Below are 16,377 nucleotides of genomic sequence, written 5' to 3'. Positions count from 1 at the left end.
GGTAACAGAGGCAGAATGCGCGTTCTCGCTCTCAGATTGCGACACATTCAAGAGACATACATCAATCATTCACGTTGAAATTCATTTGTTACCTATTTGGTCAAACATTTTCGATGAGTGGGGTTTTCACTCACATTATAGGCCTGTTATTCACTCTTAGCTTAGGCCTATAGAATTGAACAAGACTAATAGGCTACACCTTCTAAAACAACTACACAAAATAATGTAAATCATCACCCCAAGGATAGGCTACATGATTTTCACATGTTCAGATAAAAGTATTTATGTTTCTTTGTAATTTTGTCTTGTCTGGTTTTTCTTTATTTTTACTATTTTCTACATTGTATAATAATAGTGAAGACATCAAAACTATGAAATAATACATATGGAATAATGTAGCAACCAAAAAAGTGTTAAACAAATCACAATATATTTCTTGAAATAGTAAGCATTTCGCATTGATGACAGCTTTGCACACTCTTTGCATTCTCTCAACCAGCTTCATGAGGTAGTCACCTGGAATGCATTTCAATTAACAGGTATGCCTTGTTAAAAGTTAATTTGTGGAATGTCTTTCCTTCTTAATGCGTTTGAGCCAATCAGTTGTGTTATGACAAGGTAGGGGAAGTATGGAGATGGTCTTTTACCAAATAGGGCTAAGTCCATATTTTGGCAAGAACAGACAGCTCAAAAAGCAAAGATAAACAACAGTTCATCGTTACTTTAAGACATGAGGGTCAGTCAATATGGACAATTAAGACATTTTTAAGTTTCTTCAAGTACAGTCGCAAAAATCCTCAAGCGCTATGATGAAGCTGGCTCTCATGAGAACCGCCACAGGAATGGAAGACCCAGAGTTACCTCTGCTGTAGAGGATAAGTTCATTAAAGTTACCAGCCTCAGAAATCCGAACCTAAATAAATGCTTCACAGAGTTCAAGTAACAGACACATCTCAACATCAACTGTTCAGAGGAGACTGTAGGAATCAGGACTTCATGGTCGAATTGCTGCAAAGAAACCACTACTAAAGAACACCAATAAGAAGAATAAACTTGCTTGGGCCAAGAAACACGAGCAATGGACATTAATTAGACCAGTGGAAATTTGTCCTTTGGTCTGGAGTCCAAATTGGACATTTTTGGTTCCAACCGCCGTGTCTTTGTGAGACGCAGTGTGGGTGAACGGATAATCTTCACATGTGTATTTCCCACTGTAAAGCATGGAGGAGTAGGTGTTATGGTGTGTGGGGGTGCTTTGTTGGTGACACTGTCTGTGATTTACTTAGAACTCAAGGCACACTTAACCAGCATGGCTACCACAGCATTCTGCCGCGATACGCCATCCCATCTGGTTTGCGCATAGTGGGACTATCATTTGTTTTTCAACAGGACAATGACCCAACACACCTTCAGGCTGTGTAAGGGCTATTTTACCAAGAAGGAGAGTGATGGAGTGCTGCATCAGATGACCTGGCCTCCGCAATCCCCCGACCTCAACCAAATTCAAATGGTTTGGGATGAGTCGGGACACAGAGTGAAGGAAAAGCAGCCAACAAGTGCTCAGCGTATGTGGGAACTCATTCAAGACTATTGGAAAAGCATTCCAGGTGAAGCTGGTTCAGAGAATGGCAAAAGTATGTAAAGCTGTCATCAAGGCAAAAGGGTGGCTACTTTGACGAATCTGAAATATAAAATATATTTCGATTTTTTTAACACTTTTTTGGTTACTACATGATTCCATATGTATTATTTCATAGTTCTGATGTCTTCACTATTATTCTTCAACATAGAATATAGTAGAAATAAAGAAAAACCCTTGAATGAGTAGGTGTTCTAAAACTTTTGACCGGTAGGGTATGTGTTTTTCTTTTTACCGTCGAGGACCACTTTGGAAACAAACGTTTTAATTAATACTTTCAAGTGATATCCTCTGGGTCCACATTGTACATTTTGTTGTATATGTCTGTTACCCAAAATAAATTCAATTCAATAATAGCTCACAAATAAAGAATTATCCTTAGTCCAAACAGACACTGCCCGCTAACGAATGCCTACTAACTGATGAGTTAATTATACAAAGATCATTGTTCAGTTATATTAGGCAGCTTTCTCCTATTGCTAAAGCTTTTTCAAACACTAGTCCAATTTTAAACCATTTAAAATTAACTTTATGGTGGGTTATGTTCATTACATTACAAAATAAAAAAAACAATTGGCTCACTAAATTTGATATAATGCAGTTAAAACCGGTGTGTCAATCTGAGTAACATAGTAAAAATATCCCAATCAAAATCAATCAGTTTAAACTAGAGATTTTTTGTTGTTCCATGGGCTGCATCTCAATCCTCCACATCTGAGCAACAGCGGTGTCTGTCAGACCATGTCATGGGACTAGTCTGAAGGTAACTTATACAAATGAATGGTAGTATGGAGGTAGTTTTGAGCCAACAAAAATAAGAGGTTAAATATGTGTTAAAAAATATATATATATTTCCTGAGCTTTCTTATCTCCTAGATATAGGACATACACTAAAAAACCTTATTCCCAACAGTTTATACTTTGAGGTTAACAGCTTGTGTGCTATCCATACGTTTAGCATACCTCATACAAATAGGTCTATTGCCACATGTCCACCAGATGCAAACTCTTTGCTTCCGTCAGAAGTCATTCATCGTCAATGGAGCAGTCCGCAACACTATGTTGGGTGTGCTTCACTAGGCTGCGGTGTGTTCTGTGTACCTTATCCGTTCAATATTTTCAACTCGTTGCTTTACTGTACGGTGGTACAAACAGATGTACACACACAGACTCCAAATAGCTAGCTTTTAGCTATACTGAACAAAAATATAAAATGCAACATGTAAAGTGTTGGTCCCATGTTTCATGAGCTGAAATTAAAGATCCCCGAAATTTTACAAACAGACAAAAAGCGTGTCTCTCAAACTTTGTGCACAAATTTGTTTACATCCCTTTTAGTGAACATTTCTCCTGTGCCAAGATAATCCATCCACCAGACAGGTGTGGCATATCAAGAAGCTGATTAAACAGCATGATCATTACACAGGTGCACCTTGTGCTGGGGACAATAAAAGGCCACTAAAATATGCAGTTTTGCTTTTTTTTCCAAAGAGATATCCGGGATGGTAACATACTCTGTTTCACGGAAACATGGCTAGCTGGGGACATGCTGTCGGAGTCCGTACAGCCAATGGGATTTTCAGTGCAATACGCCGACAGGAATAAACATCTCTTCGGTAAGAAGAAGGGCGGGGGTGTATGTTTCATGATTAACGACTCATGGTGTAATTGTAACAACATACATAAACTGAAGTCCTTTTGTTCAGCTGACCTACAATTCCTCACAATCAAATGCTGAGCGTATTATCTCCCAAGAGAACTCTCCACGGTTATTGTCATAGCCGTGTATATCCCCCCGCATGCGGATACCAAGTCAGCCATCAAGGAACGTCACTGGACTTTATGCAAACTGGAAACCATATATCCCGAGGCTGCATTTATTGTACCTGGGGATTTTAACAAAGCTAATTTGAGAACAAGGCTACCTAAATTCTATCAGCATATCGATTGCAGTACACGAGCGAGTAACACGCTCAACCATTGCTACTCTAACTTCTGCGACGCATACAAGGCCCTCCCCTGCCCTCCTTTTGGCAAATCTGAACATGATTCCATCTTGTTGCTCCCCTGCTACAGGCAGAAACTAAAACAGGAAATGCCCGTGCTTAGGTCTAGCCAACATTGGTCTGACCAATTGGATTCCACACTTCAAGACCGCTTCGATCATGTGGACTGGGATATGTGTCATGTAGCCTCAGACAATAACATTGACATATACGCTGACTTGGTGAGTGAGTTTATAAGGAAGTGTATAGGAGATGTTGTACCCACTGTGACTATTAAAACCTTCCCTAACCAGAAACCGTGGACTGATGGCAGCATATGCGCAAAACTGAAAGCACGTACCACCACATTTGATCATGGCAAGGCACTGGAAACATGGCCGAATACAAACAGTGTAGTTATTCCCGCCGTAAGGCGATCAAACAAGCAAAGCATCAGTATAGCGACAAAGTGGAGTCGCAATTCAACGGCTCAAACACGAGATGTGGCAGGGTCTACAGACAATCACAGATTACAAAAAGAAAACCAGCCCCATCGCGGACATCGACGTCTTGCTTCCAGACAAATGAAACAACTTCTTTGCGTGCTTTGAGGACAATACAGTGCCACTGATGCGGCCTGCTACCAAAGACTGTGGGCTCTCCTCCTCCGTGGCCGACGTGAGTAACACATTTAAAAGTGGTAACCCTCGCAAAGCTGCTGGCTCCCTAGCCGCATCCTCAGAGCATACGCAGACCAGCTGGCTGGTGTGTTTACGGACATATTCAACAAATCCTTATCCCAGTCTGCTGTCCCCACATGCTTCAAGATGACCACCATTGTTCCTGTTCCCAAGAATGCTAAGGTAACTGAACTAAATGACTATCGGTCCCTAGCACTCACTTCTGTCATCATGAAGTGCTTTGAGAGACGAGTCAAGGATCCTATCACCTCCACCCTACCTGTCACCCTAGACCCACTTCAATTTGCTTACCGCCCCAATAGATCCACAGACGATGCAATCGCCATCACACTGCACACTGCACACTGCCCTATCCCATCTGGACAAGAGGAATACCTATGTAAGAATGCTGTTAATTGATTACAGCTCAGCATTCAACACCATAGTACCCTCCAAACTCGTCATTATGCTTGAGACCTTGGGTCTCGACTCGCCCTGGGCAACAGGGTCCTGGACTTCCTGACGGGCCTCCCCCAGGTGGTAAAGGTAGGAAACATCTCCACTCCGCTGATCCTCAATACTGGGGCCCCACAAGGGTGTGTTCTCAGCCCCCTCCTGTACTCCCTGTTCACCCACGACTGCGTGGCCATTTAGGCCTCCAACTCAATCATCAAGTTTGCAGACGACACTACAGTGGTAGGCTTGATTACCAACAATGACGAGACAGCCTACAGGGAGGTGAGGGCCCTCGGAGTGTGGTGTCAAGAAAATAACCTCTCACTCAATGTCAGCAAAACAAGAGAGATTATTGTGGACTTCAGGAAACAGCAAAGGGAGCACTCCCCCATCCACATCAATGGGACAGCAGTGGAGAAGGTGGAAAGCTTCAAGTTCCTCGGTGTACATATCACGGACAAACTGAAATGGTCTACGCACTCAGAAAGTGTGGTGAAGAAGGCGCAACAACGCCTCTTCAACCTCAGGAGGCTGAAACAAATGTGGCTTGTCACTGAAAACCCACTAACTTTTACAGGTGCACAATTGAGAGCATCCTGTCGGACTGTATCACCGCCTGGTAACGCAACTGCACCTCCCACAACCGCAGGGCTCTCCAGAGGGTGGTGCGGTCTGCACAACGCATCACCAGGGGCAAACTACCTGCCCTCCAGGAAACCTACAACACCTGATGTCACAGGAAGGCAAAAAGATCATCAAGGACAATAACCACCCGAGCCACTGCCTGTTCACCCAGGGACCATCCAGAAGGCGAGGTCAGTACAGGTGCATCAAAGGTGGGACAGAGATTGAAAAACAGCTTCTATCTCAAGGCCATCAGATTGTTAAACAACCTCCACTAGCACACAGAGGCAGCTCAGACTTGATTGGCCACTTTAATAATGCCACTTTAAGAATGTTTACATACCTCGCATTACTCATCTCATATGTTTATACTGTATCCTTCACTATCTATTATTTACTATCTATTGCATCTTAGCCGCTCTGTCACTGCTCATCCATATATTTTATACTTATAATAATATATTCTTATCCCATTCCTTTACTAGAATGTATTAGGTTTTGTTGTGGAATTGTTAGATATTACCTGTTAGATACTGATGCACTGTCGGATCTAGAAGCATAAGAATTTCGCTCCACTCGGAATAACATCTGCTAACCATGTGTATGTGACAAATAAAATTTGATTTGACCACACCAGCCCAGGACCTCCACATCCGACTTTTAACCCTGCGGGATTGTCTGAGGCCAGCCACCCAGACAGCTGATGAAACTGAGGAGTTTTTCTGTCTGTAATAAAGCACTTTTGTGGGGAAAAACGAATTCTGATTGGCTGGGCCTGGCTCCCCAGTGGGTGGACCTATGCCCTCCCAGGCCCACCCATAGCGTCACCCCTGCCCAGTCATGCAATATCCATAGATTAGGGCCTAATTAATAAATTTTAATTGACTGACTTCTTTATATGAACTGTAGCTCAGTAAAATGTTTGAAATTGTTGCATGTTGCATTTATATTTTTGTTCTGTATACAGTGGGGGGGGAAAGTATTTGATCCCCTGCTGATTTTGTACGTTTGCCCACTAACAAAGAAAGGATCAGTCTATAATTTTAATGGTAGGTTTATTTGAACAGTGAGAGACAGAATAACAACAAAAATATCCAGAAACACGCATGTCAGAAATGTTATAAATTGATTTGCATTTTAATGAGGGAAATAAGTATTTGACCCCCTCTCAATCAGAAAGATTTCTGGCTCCCAGGTGTCTTTTATACAGGTAACGAGCTGAGATTAGGAGCACACTCTTAAAGGGAGTGCTCCTAACCGCAGCTTGTTACCTGTAAAAAAGACAACTGTCCACAGAAGCAATCAATCAATCAGATTCCAAACTCTCCACCATGGCCAAGACCAAAGTGCTCTCCAAGGATGTCAGGGACAAGATTATAGACCTACACAAGGCTGGAATGGGCTACAAGACCATCGCCAAGCAGCTTGTTGAGAAGGTGACAACATTTGGTGTGATTATTCGCAAATGGAAGAAACACAATAGAACTGTCAATATCCCTTGGCCTGGGGCTCCATGCAAGATCTCACCTCGTGGAGTTGCAATGAGAACGGTGAGGAATCAGCCCAGAACTACACGGGAGGATCTTGTCAATGATCTCAAGGCAGCTGGGACCATAGTAACCAAGAAAACAATTGGTAACACACTACGCCGTGAAGGACTGAAATCCTGCAGCGCCCGCATGGTCCCCCTGCTCAAGAATACATATACATGCCCGTCTGATGTTTGCCAATGAACATCTGAATGACTCAGAGGACAACTGGTGAAAGTGTTGTGCTCAGATGAGACCAAAATGGAGCTCTTTGACATCAACTCAACTCGCCGTGTTTGGAGGAGGAGGAATGCCGCCTATGACCCCAAGAACACCATCTCCACCGTCAAACATGGAGGTGGAAACATTATGCTTTGGGGATGTTTTTCTGCTAAGGGGACAGGACAACTTCACCGCATCAAAGGATGGGGCCATGTACCGTCAAATCTTGGGTGAGAACCTCCTTCCCTCAGCCAGGGCATTGAAAATGGGTCGTGGACGGGTATTCCAGCATGACAATGACCCAAAACACACGGCCAAGGCAACAAAGGAGTGGCTCAAGAAGAAGCACATTAAGGTCCTGGAGTGGCCTAGCCAGTCTCCAGACCTTAATCCCATAGAAAATCTGTGGAGGGAGCTGAAGGTTCAAGTTGCCAAACGTCAGCCTCGAAACCTTAATGACTTGGAGAAGATCTGCAAAGAGGAGTGGGACAAAATCCCTCCTGAGGTGTGTGCAAACTTGGTGGCCAACTACAAGAAACGTCTGACCTCCGTGATTGCCAACAAGGGTTTTGCCACCAAGTACTAAGTCATGTTTTGCAGAGGGGTCAAATACTTATTTCCCTCATTAAAATGCAAATCATTTTATAACATTTTTGACATGCGTTTTTCTGTATTTTTGTTGTTGTTATTCTGTCTCTCACTGTTCAAATAAACCTACTATTAAAATTATAGACTGATAATTTCTTTGTAAGTGGGCAAATGTACAAAATCAGCAGGGGATCAAATACTTTTTCCCCCCACTGTAGTTGTAAAGTGAAGCACGTGTGCCATGTATGGAAAATGCAGGCTAGACCTCCGGCAAAACAAAACACATCTGGTGAACATCGGCATAAGTAGTTTGAGAAGTTCGCAACATAGTCATGTCCATAAATATTTGGACATTGACCAAGTTATTATCTTAGCTGTCTACCACAGCATATTAGAATTGAAAGTAATAATGAATATGAGCTGAAAGTGCAGATTTCAGCTTTAATTTGAGGGGATTTACATCCAAATTGGGTGAACGGTGTAGGAATTACGGGACTTTTTGTGTGTCAAGTCAAGAATACAATACAGTAGGATAGAATGTGATAAAATAGAAAAAATGACTAAATAGCCTACAATAGAATAGTGTCTCTCTGTGTGGTTTGGTTTGGTTTGGCCTACTTCTCAGAAATGAGCCAGGGTCCCTTAAGGGACCAAAAGTAATTGGACAATTGGCCAGGTGTGTGTTATTCTCTCATTAGATCATTTACAGGTAAGCAGATAAAAGGTCTAGGAGTTGATTTCAAGTGTGGTATTTGCATTTGGAATCTTGCTGTTAACCCTAAATATGAAGTCCAAAGAGCAGTCATGGCAGTGAAGTAAGCCATCATTAGGCTGAGAAATCAAAACAAACCCAGCAGAGATAGCAAAAACATTAGGTTTGGCCTTATCAACTATTTGGTACGTTCTTAAAAAGAAAGAACGCACTAGTGTGCTCAGGAACACCAAAAGGCCCGGAAGACCACGGAAAACAACTGTGGACGACAGAATAATTATTTCCCTGGTGAAGAAAAACCCCTTCACAACAGTTGGCCAGATCAAGAACACCCTCCAGGAAGTAGGCGTATCTGTGTCAAAGTCAACATTCAAGAGAAGACTTGTGGTAAACTGTCTATTTGCTCAAGATGTAAACCATTGGTGAGCCTCAAAAACAGGAAGACCAGATTAGAGTTTGCCAAAAAAAAAAAAAATCCTGTACAGTTCTGGAACAACATCCATTGGACAGATGAGACAAAGATCAACATTTACCATTATGATGGTTAGAGAAGAGCATGGAGAAGGGAAGGAACTGCTCATGATCCGACGCATACCACCTTATCTGTGAATCATGGTGGAGGTAGTGTTATGACGTGGGCATGTATGGCTGCCAATGGAACAGGTTCCCATTGAATTTATTGATGTGTCTGCTAACAAAAGCAGCAGAATGAATTCTGAAGTGTTTAGGGCTATATTATCTGCTCAGATTCAGCCAAATGCTTCAAAACTCATTGGATGGACAATGTCCTGAAGCATACTGCGAAAGGCAAAGAAGTGGAATGTTCTGCAATGGCCAAGTAAATCACATGACCTGAATCCAATTGAGCATGGATTTCACTTGCTGAAGGCAAAACACCCCAAGAACAAGCCAGAACTGATGACAGCTGCAGTAAAGGCCTGGCAGAGCATCAGCAGGGAAGAAACCCAGCATCTGGTGATGTCTATGGGTTCCAGTCTTCAGGCAGTCTTTGACTGCAAATGATTTGCAACCAAGTATTAAAACTCACAATTTAATTTTGGATTGTTAGTTTGTCCAATTAATTTTAAGCCCCTAAAATTGGGGTGAGGCAAGGCACGTAAGTGCTGTAACTTCTACACCATTCACTCGATTTGGATTGTAAATACCCTCAAATTAAAGCTGAAAGTCTGCACCTTCAGCTCATCTTGTTTCCTTTCAAATCCATTGTGGTGGTGTAGAGCTAAAATGATAATAACTTGGTCAATGTATCAGTTATTTATGGACCTGACTGTGTCAAAGTCAGATTGATGAGCAGAATAAGCTTGTTGAAACAGCATTTTAAAGATCTGATTGACAGGTAATGAATTTAACCATAGGTCACAAAATGTCTGTTGCCCCAATTCCGTATTCTGACATTTCAGCTTCGAAATAAATACAGACGTAACATGTTTGAGAATATATTTATTAAAAAAACCAAAAAAGAAAGGAAAAACAAGGGTTACAAGAGACAAAATACTTATTGCATATGTGAAACATTCAACCAATCCTGTAAAGAGTCATTACAGGAGTCAAAAACAAAATAAGAGGAATAACAAGTGAAAGTAAAAATATCTATACAGGAAATTTATTTTAGTAATATAGATTCATCTTTTATTCACATGGATGCACTTGTGGTGTTGTAAAATAACAGAAATAAAAATAAAGTATACTTCAAAACATTTTCTTCCAGTCTTTCTATGGCTTTGTGTAGCTTTTAATAAAATATAGTTATCTTAAATAGCTCTATATTAACCCCAGTGTCTTGTTCCATAAAGTGCAAACACAGAACTACTATGTAGATCTCAATGACACAGCTAACAGGACGCACAGACATCAACCCAGGCCAAAATGTCTGTTACTAATGTCAATGACAGTGATAGCAAGTTTCATATAAAACTAGACGCAATCTTTGGTTCTGTTTCAAGCCTTAATCTAACATGCACTTTATCACACAGGTGGTATTGTCTAAGTCAGGGGTTCGCAAAATATTTGGGGCTGGGGAGGGGAGCCCTTTTGTGATAGCAAATTCATCAGGACACCCCTCATAAATCATAACTAGAGTGAGATAAAAAAAAAATGTCCACAAGGAGTTATCATGACTTCTGCAGTGTATGGCTGAATGAACCAAGTCTCGGGCCTGGGGAAAGAACGTTTAAAGAACATTTGGGGCAGCAGGTAGCCTAGTGGTTAAAGCGTTGGACTAGTAACCGAAAGGTTGCAAGATCAAATCCCAGAGCTGACAAGTAAAAAATCTGTCGTTCTGCCCCTGAACAAGGCAGTTAACCCACTGTTCCTAGACCGTCATTGAAAATAAAAATTTGTTCTTAACTGACTTGCCTAGTTAAAAAAGGTAAAATGAAAAAGGCCTGCCTCTTGGCATCAGAGTGAAAATGTTGTAGTTATCAAGCAAATTTCCTGCAACACCTTGTCATGGGGCAGAGGTTTGTTATTGTTGCAGCTTTAAAAGGTAATATCCTGCAATTGACACATTGCCATGAGGCAGAGAAAACAATTGCAGTTTAAAGCTTAAATTCAAGTGCATTTATGTACAACAAAACATTTGGGGGGGAATAGGTGAGTTAAAATGTATAATTGGTGAAAATGTCTTGTCTGGCTTCGGACGCCCTGCAGTACCTCCACAGACCCCACTTTTAAAACCCCTTGTCTGGCTGCGGACGCCCTGCAGTACCTCCACAGACCCCACTTTTAAAACCCCTTGTCTGGCTGCGGACGCCCTGCAGTACCTCCACAGACCCCACTTTTAAAACCCCTTGTCTGGCTGCGGACGCCCTGCAGTACCTCCACAGACCCCACTTTTAAAACCCCTTGTCTGGCTGCGGACGCCCTGCAGTACCTCCACAGACCCCACTTTTAAAACCCCTTGTCTGGCTGCGGACGCCCTGCAGTACCTCCACAGACCCCACTTTTAAAACCCCTTGTCTGGCTGCGGACGCCCTGCAGTACCTCCACAGACCCCACTTTTAAAACCCCTTGTCTGGCTGCGGACGCCCTGCAGTACCTCCACAGACCCCACTTTTAAAACCCCTTGTCTAAGGGGGACAAAATAGAGAAGAAAATAATTTCCTATAAAGAAGAACACATTCTGCGAAGCAGGCAGTCGAGATCAGTTCCATTCAAGTATTCTCAAGTGACCAGATTGTGTAGATTGCACAATGCTCTAGGCAAACTAAGTGGTACGCCGTCTGCTAAATGACCAAATGGAAATGGAAAATAGCCTTGCATAACTCTAGCCTCAGGGTTGATCGAAAGCATTTCAACCAATTAAGTGACTGAATTTTAGATCGAAAAAGGAGACATGGCTCACCAAAGACAGGAGATAAAACCTAGTAAAGGATGCTGGGGTGTTACTACATAGCTGTGTGTAGGGTAACATTTTACGGGGTACTTGACCTAAACAGCTTTTAGATAATATGTTGACGTACTAATAGGCTTTTCACACTGCATGTTTCAGGTTAGCCTAGAGCTAAAGACATCCCAGGGCTAAGAGATGTTGAATCCAGTGTAAATAGCCTATACATGAGGGAAATGGTTGAGGTACGATGTATAATCAAAACACACAAAGCCACTCCACACCACTTCAGCCATTTTGCATTTCAAGATCAAAATGAGGACCACACTCCCCAAAACAACTAGGAACTAGAAATTCTCCAACTTCCGAGCGTTCAAAACTGGGAAATCGAGGAAAAAGCGAACTCTGACTGAAAATGTATTTGAACCTTCATCCAACTCGGAATCTTGGGCCTCTTTCTAGAGCTCTGACTTTCCGACCTGAAGATCACTGACGTCATGATTTGACCTCATATTTTTCAGAGTGGCAAGTTGTTTTGACCGTGGCAACACGTACACAAATGCATCAAACGGCAGGTCGCCTAGTGGTTAGAGCATTGGACTAGTAACCGAAAGGTTGCAAGATCTAATCCCCGAGCTGACAAAGTAAAAATCTGTCATTCTGCCCCTGAACAAGGCAGTTAAACCCACTGTTCCTAGGCTGTCATTGAAAATAAGAATTTGTTCTTAACTGACTTGCCTAGTTAAAGATAAAATATATATATTTTTAAAAACCTCTAGAGGCATAGAAACAGTGGTTGGGAGACCATGTTCCAATGCTCTCAAATGGCTCCTCCCCTTTCCTGACAACCTAGACTAGGAAGGTGAAAACAAGATGGTGGTAACCTCACGAGACTAATGGGCTAGCACCATGCCATGGATTTCTCCTGTGCGGTGCCCTCCTCTCAGATCAGGTGAAGGATTGGTAGCCATTAAAAGAGCAGCTTATTGCAGTGGTTCCCAAAGCTGTTGCACTGTGACCCATATAAAATCATTTATTGTGACCCACCAAGAAAATAAGAGCAATGTTTCTGACCAGGACCTGGTCTAAAGCCACAACCCAAATAAAAAGGATTTGGTCATAAACCACCAAGCGGTTCTAACCCACCATTACACAGTTCCATAGATGGGTCAGAGGGCTGTACTAGCCTTGCTCATTGGGGGCGCTAGTAGTCTATAGGAGCCATTCAGGGCATCCCATAGGGCCTGGAGTGGTGCTGGTTGGGTGTGGGGTTATGATATCTACTCTGGCAATGGAGACGCCAGGCTACTAAATCTCAATATGCATGATCAGTCATGTTGCTAGAGCACAATGAGAACTGTATTCATCAAGGACCTTGTAATGGATGGCTGACAGAATGCATAATGTTAAATGGGATCTCAGAAGTCCTGCTTGGCTAACCAATAGTGTACTGTTCGACACCCATGAGATTCAGGGGCTTGGATTGCAGCTCATGGCCCCATACACCCACCTGCTGCTTTACTGCTGCAATTAAAAACACACAATCATGTTTCAAAGATGGTAGATGTTCCACCCACACAAGCACTGACAAACACGTGCAATGTTGGAGTCATTGATACACATACATAATCCACTTACCAGACACTCACACGGGCACTAAACACAGACACACAGTTACACTTAACTTACAAAGAAAAAGTGTGAAATGATCATAACCAGCGTCTAAAACCATCAACCATTAAACACAAGACTTCTAAAAACAAGATAAGTGATTCCTTGAATACCTTCACAGTTAACAGCTCTCTTAATTTCTATCAGCCTGCCTCAAAACGCTGCAATAAGCACTGGCAGCAAACAGGACAGAGAATCATAATACTAGATCATGACCTTGTGCTGGATAAACCCTGCTCTTCTGGGGGTGGGGGTTAAATCCAGCCAAAACCCATCTTTATCACCCATCATAATTCTCAACAGATCTGGCAACCCAGGCCTGTGACCACCAGACAAGGACAGCACCAGAAGTGAGGTTGTCATTTATATTTAGTTCAAGGCTTGCTAGAGGACGACACAAAAGGGAAATGTCCTTCACTCCAATGTGAATCATTCATTCTCAACAAGCTAGACAGAAGCCATATCAAGTATCATATCAGATTCAGTCAAAACGTAGTAGTAGCATCAGCCCCTGAGTATTTGCACGGGGTAAAGATGGTGTAGAACACAGATTATCAGTCAGCCCCTGAGTATTTGCACGGGGTAAAGATGGTGTAGAACACAGATTATCAGTCAGCCCCTGTAGAATGTCCTAAAGGTGCACAGAAAGACACATTAGCTAACTAGAGAAGTCACCTGTTTAGTGACTATGAGCTCACTATCAGGCTTGTTCTAGATTCTCCTGCTTGCTCGGGACAGGCTGTTGGAGCAGAATGGATCCTGTGTGATTTGGACGGAGGTGCAGAAATGGGTCAGCAAGCAGGACGTCCCCTGGCTCAAGGGCTGTGGCAGTGTAACGCACTGCATCCTGGGATAGAGGGCTGCGTTTTTGGCAGTCAGTGCAGTGATGTACAGATATAGTATGAAGAGATCTGTCTGCTTCAGGCTTTCTTATTGAAGTTATTCACTGTGCTAATAGAGAAAGGATTTCCAGTCTTTAAAAAAAACATCTGCTTCTAAAGCCAGTCAGTCTATAGACGGCTAAGTGATTGCTTTTAGATGGCAACAAACAAAGGCTGAGCACAAGAGACTTAAAATCATAAGACTTAATTACTGTGTGTCAATAAAAATGATCAAAACAAAAATTACTGTGTGACTTGATGCTTTAGCCCCACAACAGTGCACTTAAATCCAAGCACAATATCATTATGGCTTCACTGAATCATGTTGATTGCACTGATGAAAATGCAGCTATAATATTGCATTAGCTATTTATGATTGGCTAGTTCTAATATATCAGTATAATAGAAAGACCAGAATATAATAATATCAACGCTCAGCCACATCTCACTGTGAGTTGACTGGTTAGGTGGGTAACAGCTAGCTGACCACTAGTCACTACAGTGGTAGAGGTTAACATTTGGCTACTTTGAACAACTAGGAATGAGCACCCACAGAGTAGGGCACGACACAGCTAGGAACATAACTTAGCATCCACCTCACAATATGCTCTTAAAAGCCTTGAACAAACAGGTATATACTATGATCCAGGGTTAAAATAAGAATACAATACGAGTATATATATACACACACACAATAAATACAAATAACAAGGAATACTATGGCATAATAAGCTCTTATGGTTAACAATTTCAAGGTACTACCAAACCCTTCCAGTTTCTAAGTTTGTTGTTTCCAGCGCTGCAGCGCCCTATTGATGGGCCAATCAGCAGAGTAAGTGACCGAACAGCGGCAGTATTCACAACCAACTAGTTTAACAGACCTCAGAGCTCTACAGTTATTAAGCTTGATTTAGAGTGGCTCCCTAAAAGACAAGTGGCCATTAAGTTGTGATGGCACTATGTAGGAGCTCATTGCACGTCTACCACTATCTGATTAGGGACTGGAATAGTCTTCTATAGGGAGATGGAACGACCATTCACCACAACGCTCTGTGCTGTTTTACAATGTCCAGGCTCCAAACTCACAGTTCTACACCAAGCACAATGCAGCAGACCAAAAGGCAAAGTGGTTTGGTGTGTGTGTGTCAACCAGTATGGGCAACATGTTGCTCTGCATGGTGCTAAACAGCAAGCAGCAATTGAGAGTTGGAAAGCTGAAGAGGTTGCATTTAGTACTTGCTGTCCTTCTCTCTATCCATGGGTGCTTCATTCTGTCTCTCCAAAACTGGGCACGCTACCAACTCCTTCTGCATATCCTCCTCCTGCCGTCTTTCCTTCGCTCTATTCTCTTCTCTCCCAGGCTTCATAAGGCCCAAATCCCCCCTTTTCTCCATCTCTTTTAAATCCTTTAAACAGTACTCTTAATCTAGCAAACCCTGATTATGCCTTTATCCCACAATATCTATGTCGTTCTGTGCTCCCACGCCAACTAGCCCCTCCCCATCTGGAACTAGAGCCCCTCCCCTGGCCACCAGCAGCTCCTCCTCCTGAATGGGTGCTGCAAAAAGCTTCTCTGGGTCACCCGTGGCAACAGAGGGAGCACGGCGATTGGTCCTTTCCAGCTTGCGGTGCATGCGCGGCTCCTGGGGCGCGTCCTTCTGGTCAAAGACGTCCCTGATTCTGTTGACGCAGACGTTAGCCGCTTCCCTAGTCTCCCTGGAGAGCTGTGATAGGCTGAGAAAGCCGTGGGGGAGGTCGTCCACCACACACAGGGTGACTGGCTGATCTACGTTCCTCAGGCGCTTGGCAAACATCACAGAGTCATCCAGCATGGGGTCTAGCGCACAGGCCTAGGGGGAGAAGGAGAGATAAACAACAGAGTCAAAGAGGGTCTTAGAGGAAAATTAAAAAAATACTAAATTGGTGGAAAAATCAGAAAAGGATTGGGACAAGCCAGTCGTCAACTCCATTTCCCTCCCTCCCACCACTAGGTAGTCCTCCCTCCCTCCCTCCCACCACTAGGTAGTCCTCCCTCCCTCCC

General features: G+C 42.9%; 1 protein-coding gene across 2 annotated transcripts in view; it reads right to left on the bottom strand.

Annotated features, from left to right (window-relative positions):
• Positions 1–9,879: 9,879 nt before the first annotated feature.
• Positions 9,880–16,377, bottom strand: part of LOC106577399 (hormone-sensitive lipase) — a 58,978-nt gene continuing 52,480 nt past the window's right edge. For both annotated transcript variants that reach the window (XM_014155377.2, XM_045712926.1), the window contains exon 13: positions 9,880–16,186. In XM_014155377.2, coding sequence (XP_014010852.2) covers positions 15,785–16,186 — 402 coding nt within the window. In that variant the 3' untranslated portion in view covers positions 9,880–15,784. The remainder of the gene's footprint in view (positions 16,187–16,377) is intronic.

The sequence above is a fragment of the Salmo salar genome, chromosome ssa02, assembly GCF_905237065.1.
Source record: "Salmo salar chromosome ssa02, Ssal_v3.1, whole genome shotgun sequence".
NCBI classification, from domain to species: domain Eukaryota; kingdom Metazoa; phylum Chordata; class Actinopteri; order Salmoniformes; family Salmonidae; genus Salmo; species Salmo salar.
Note: the sequence above shows the minus strand (reverse complement) of the source record. Positions and strands in the feature narration are given on the sequence as shown.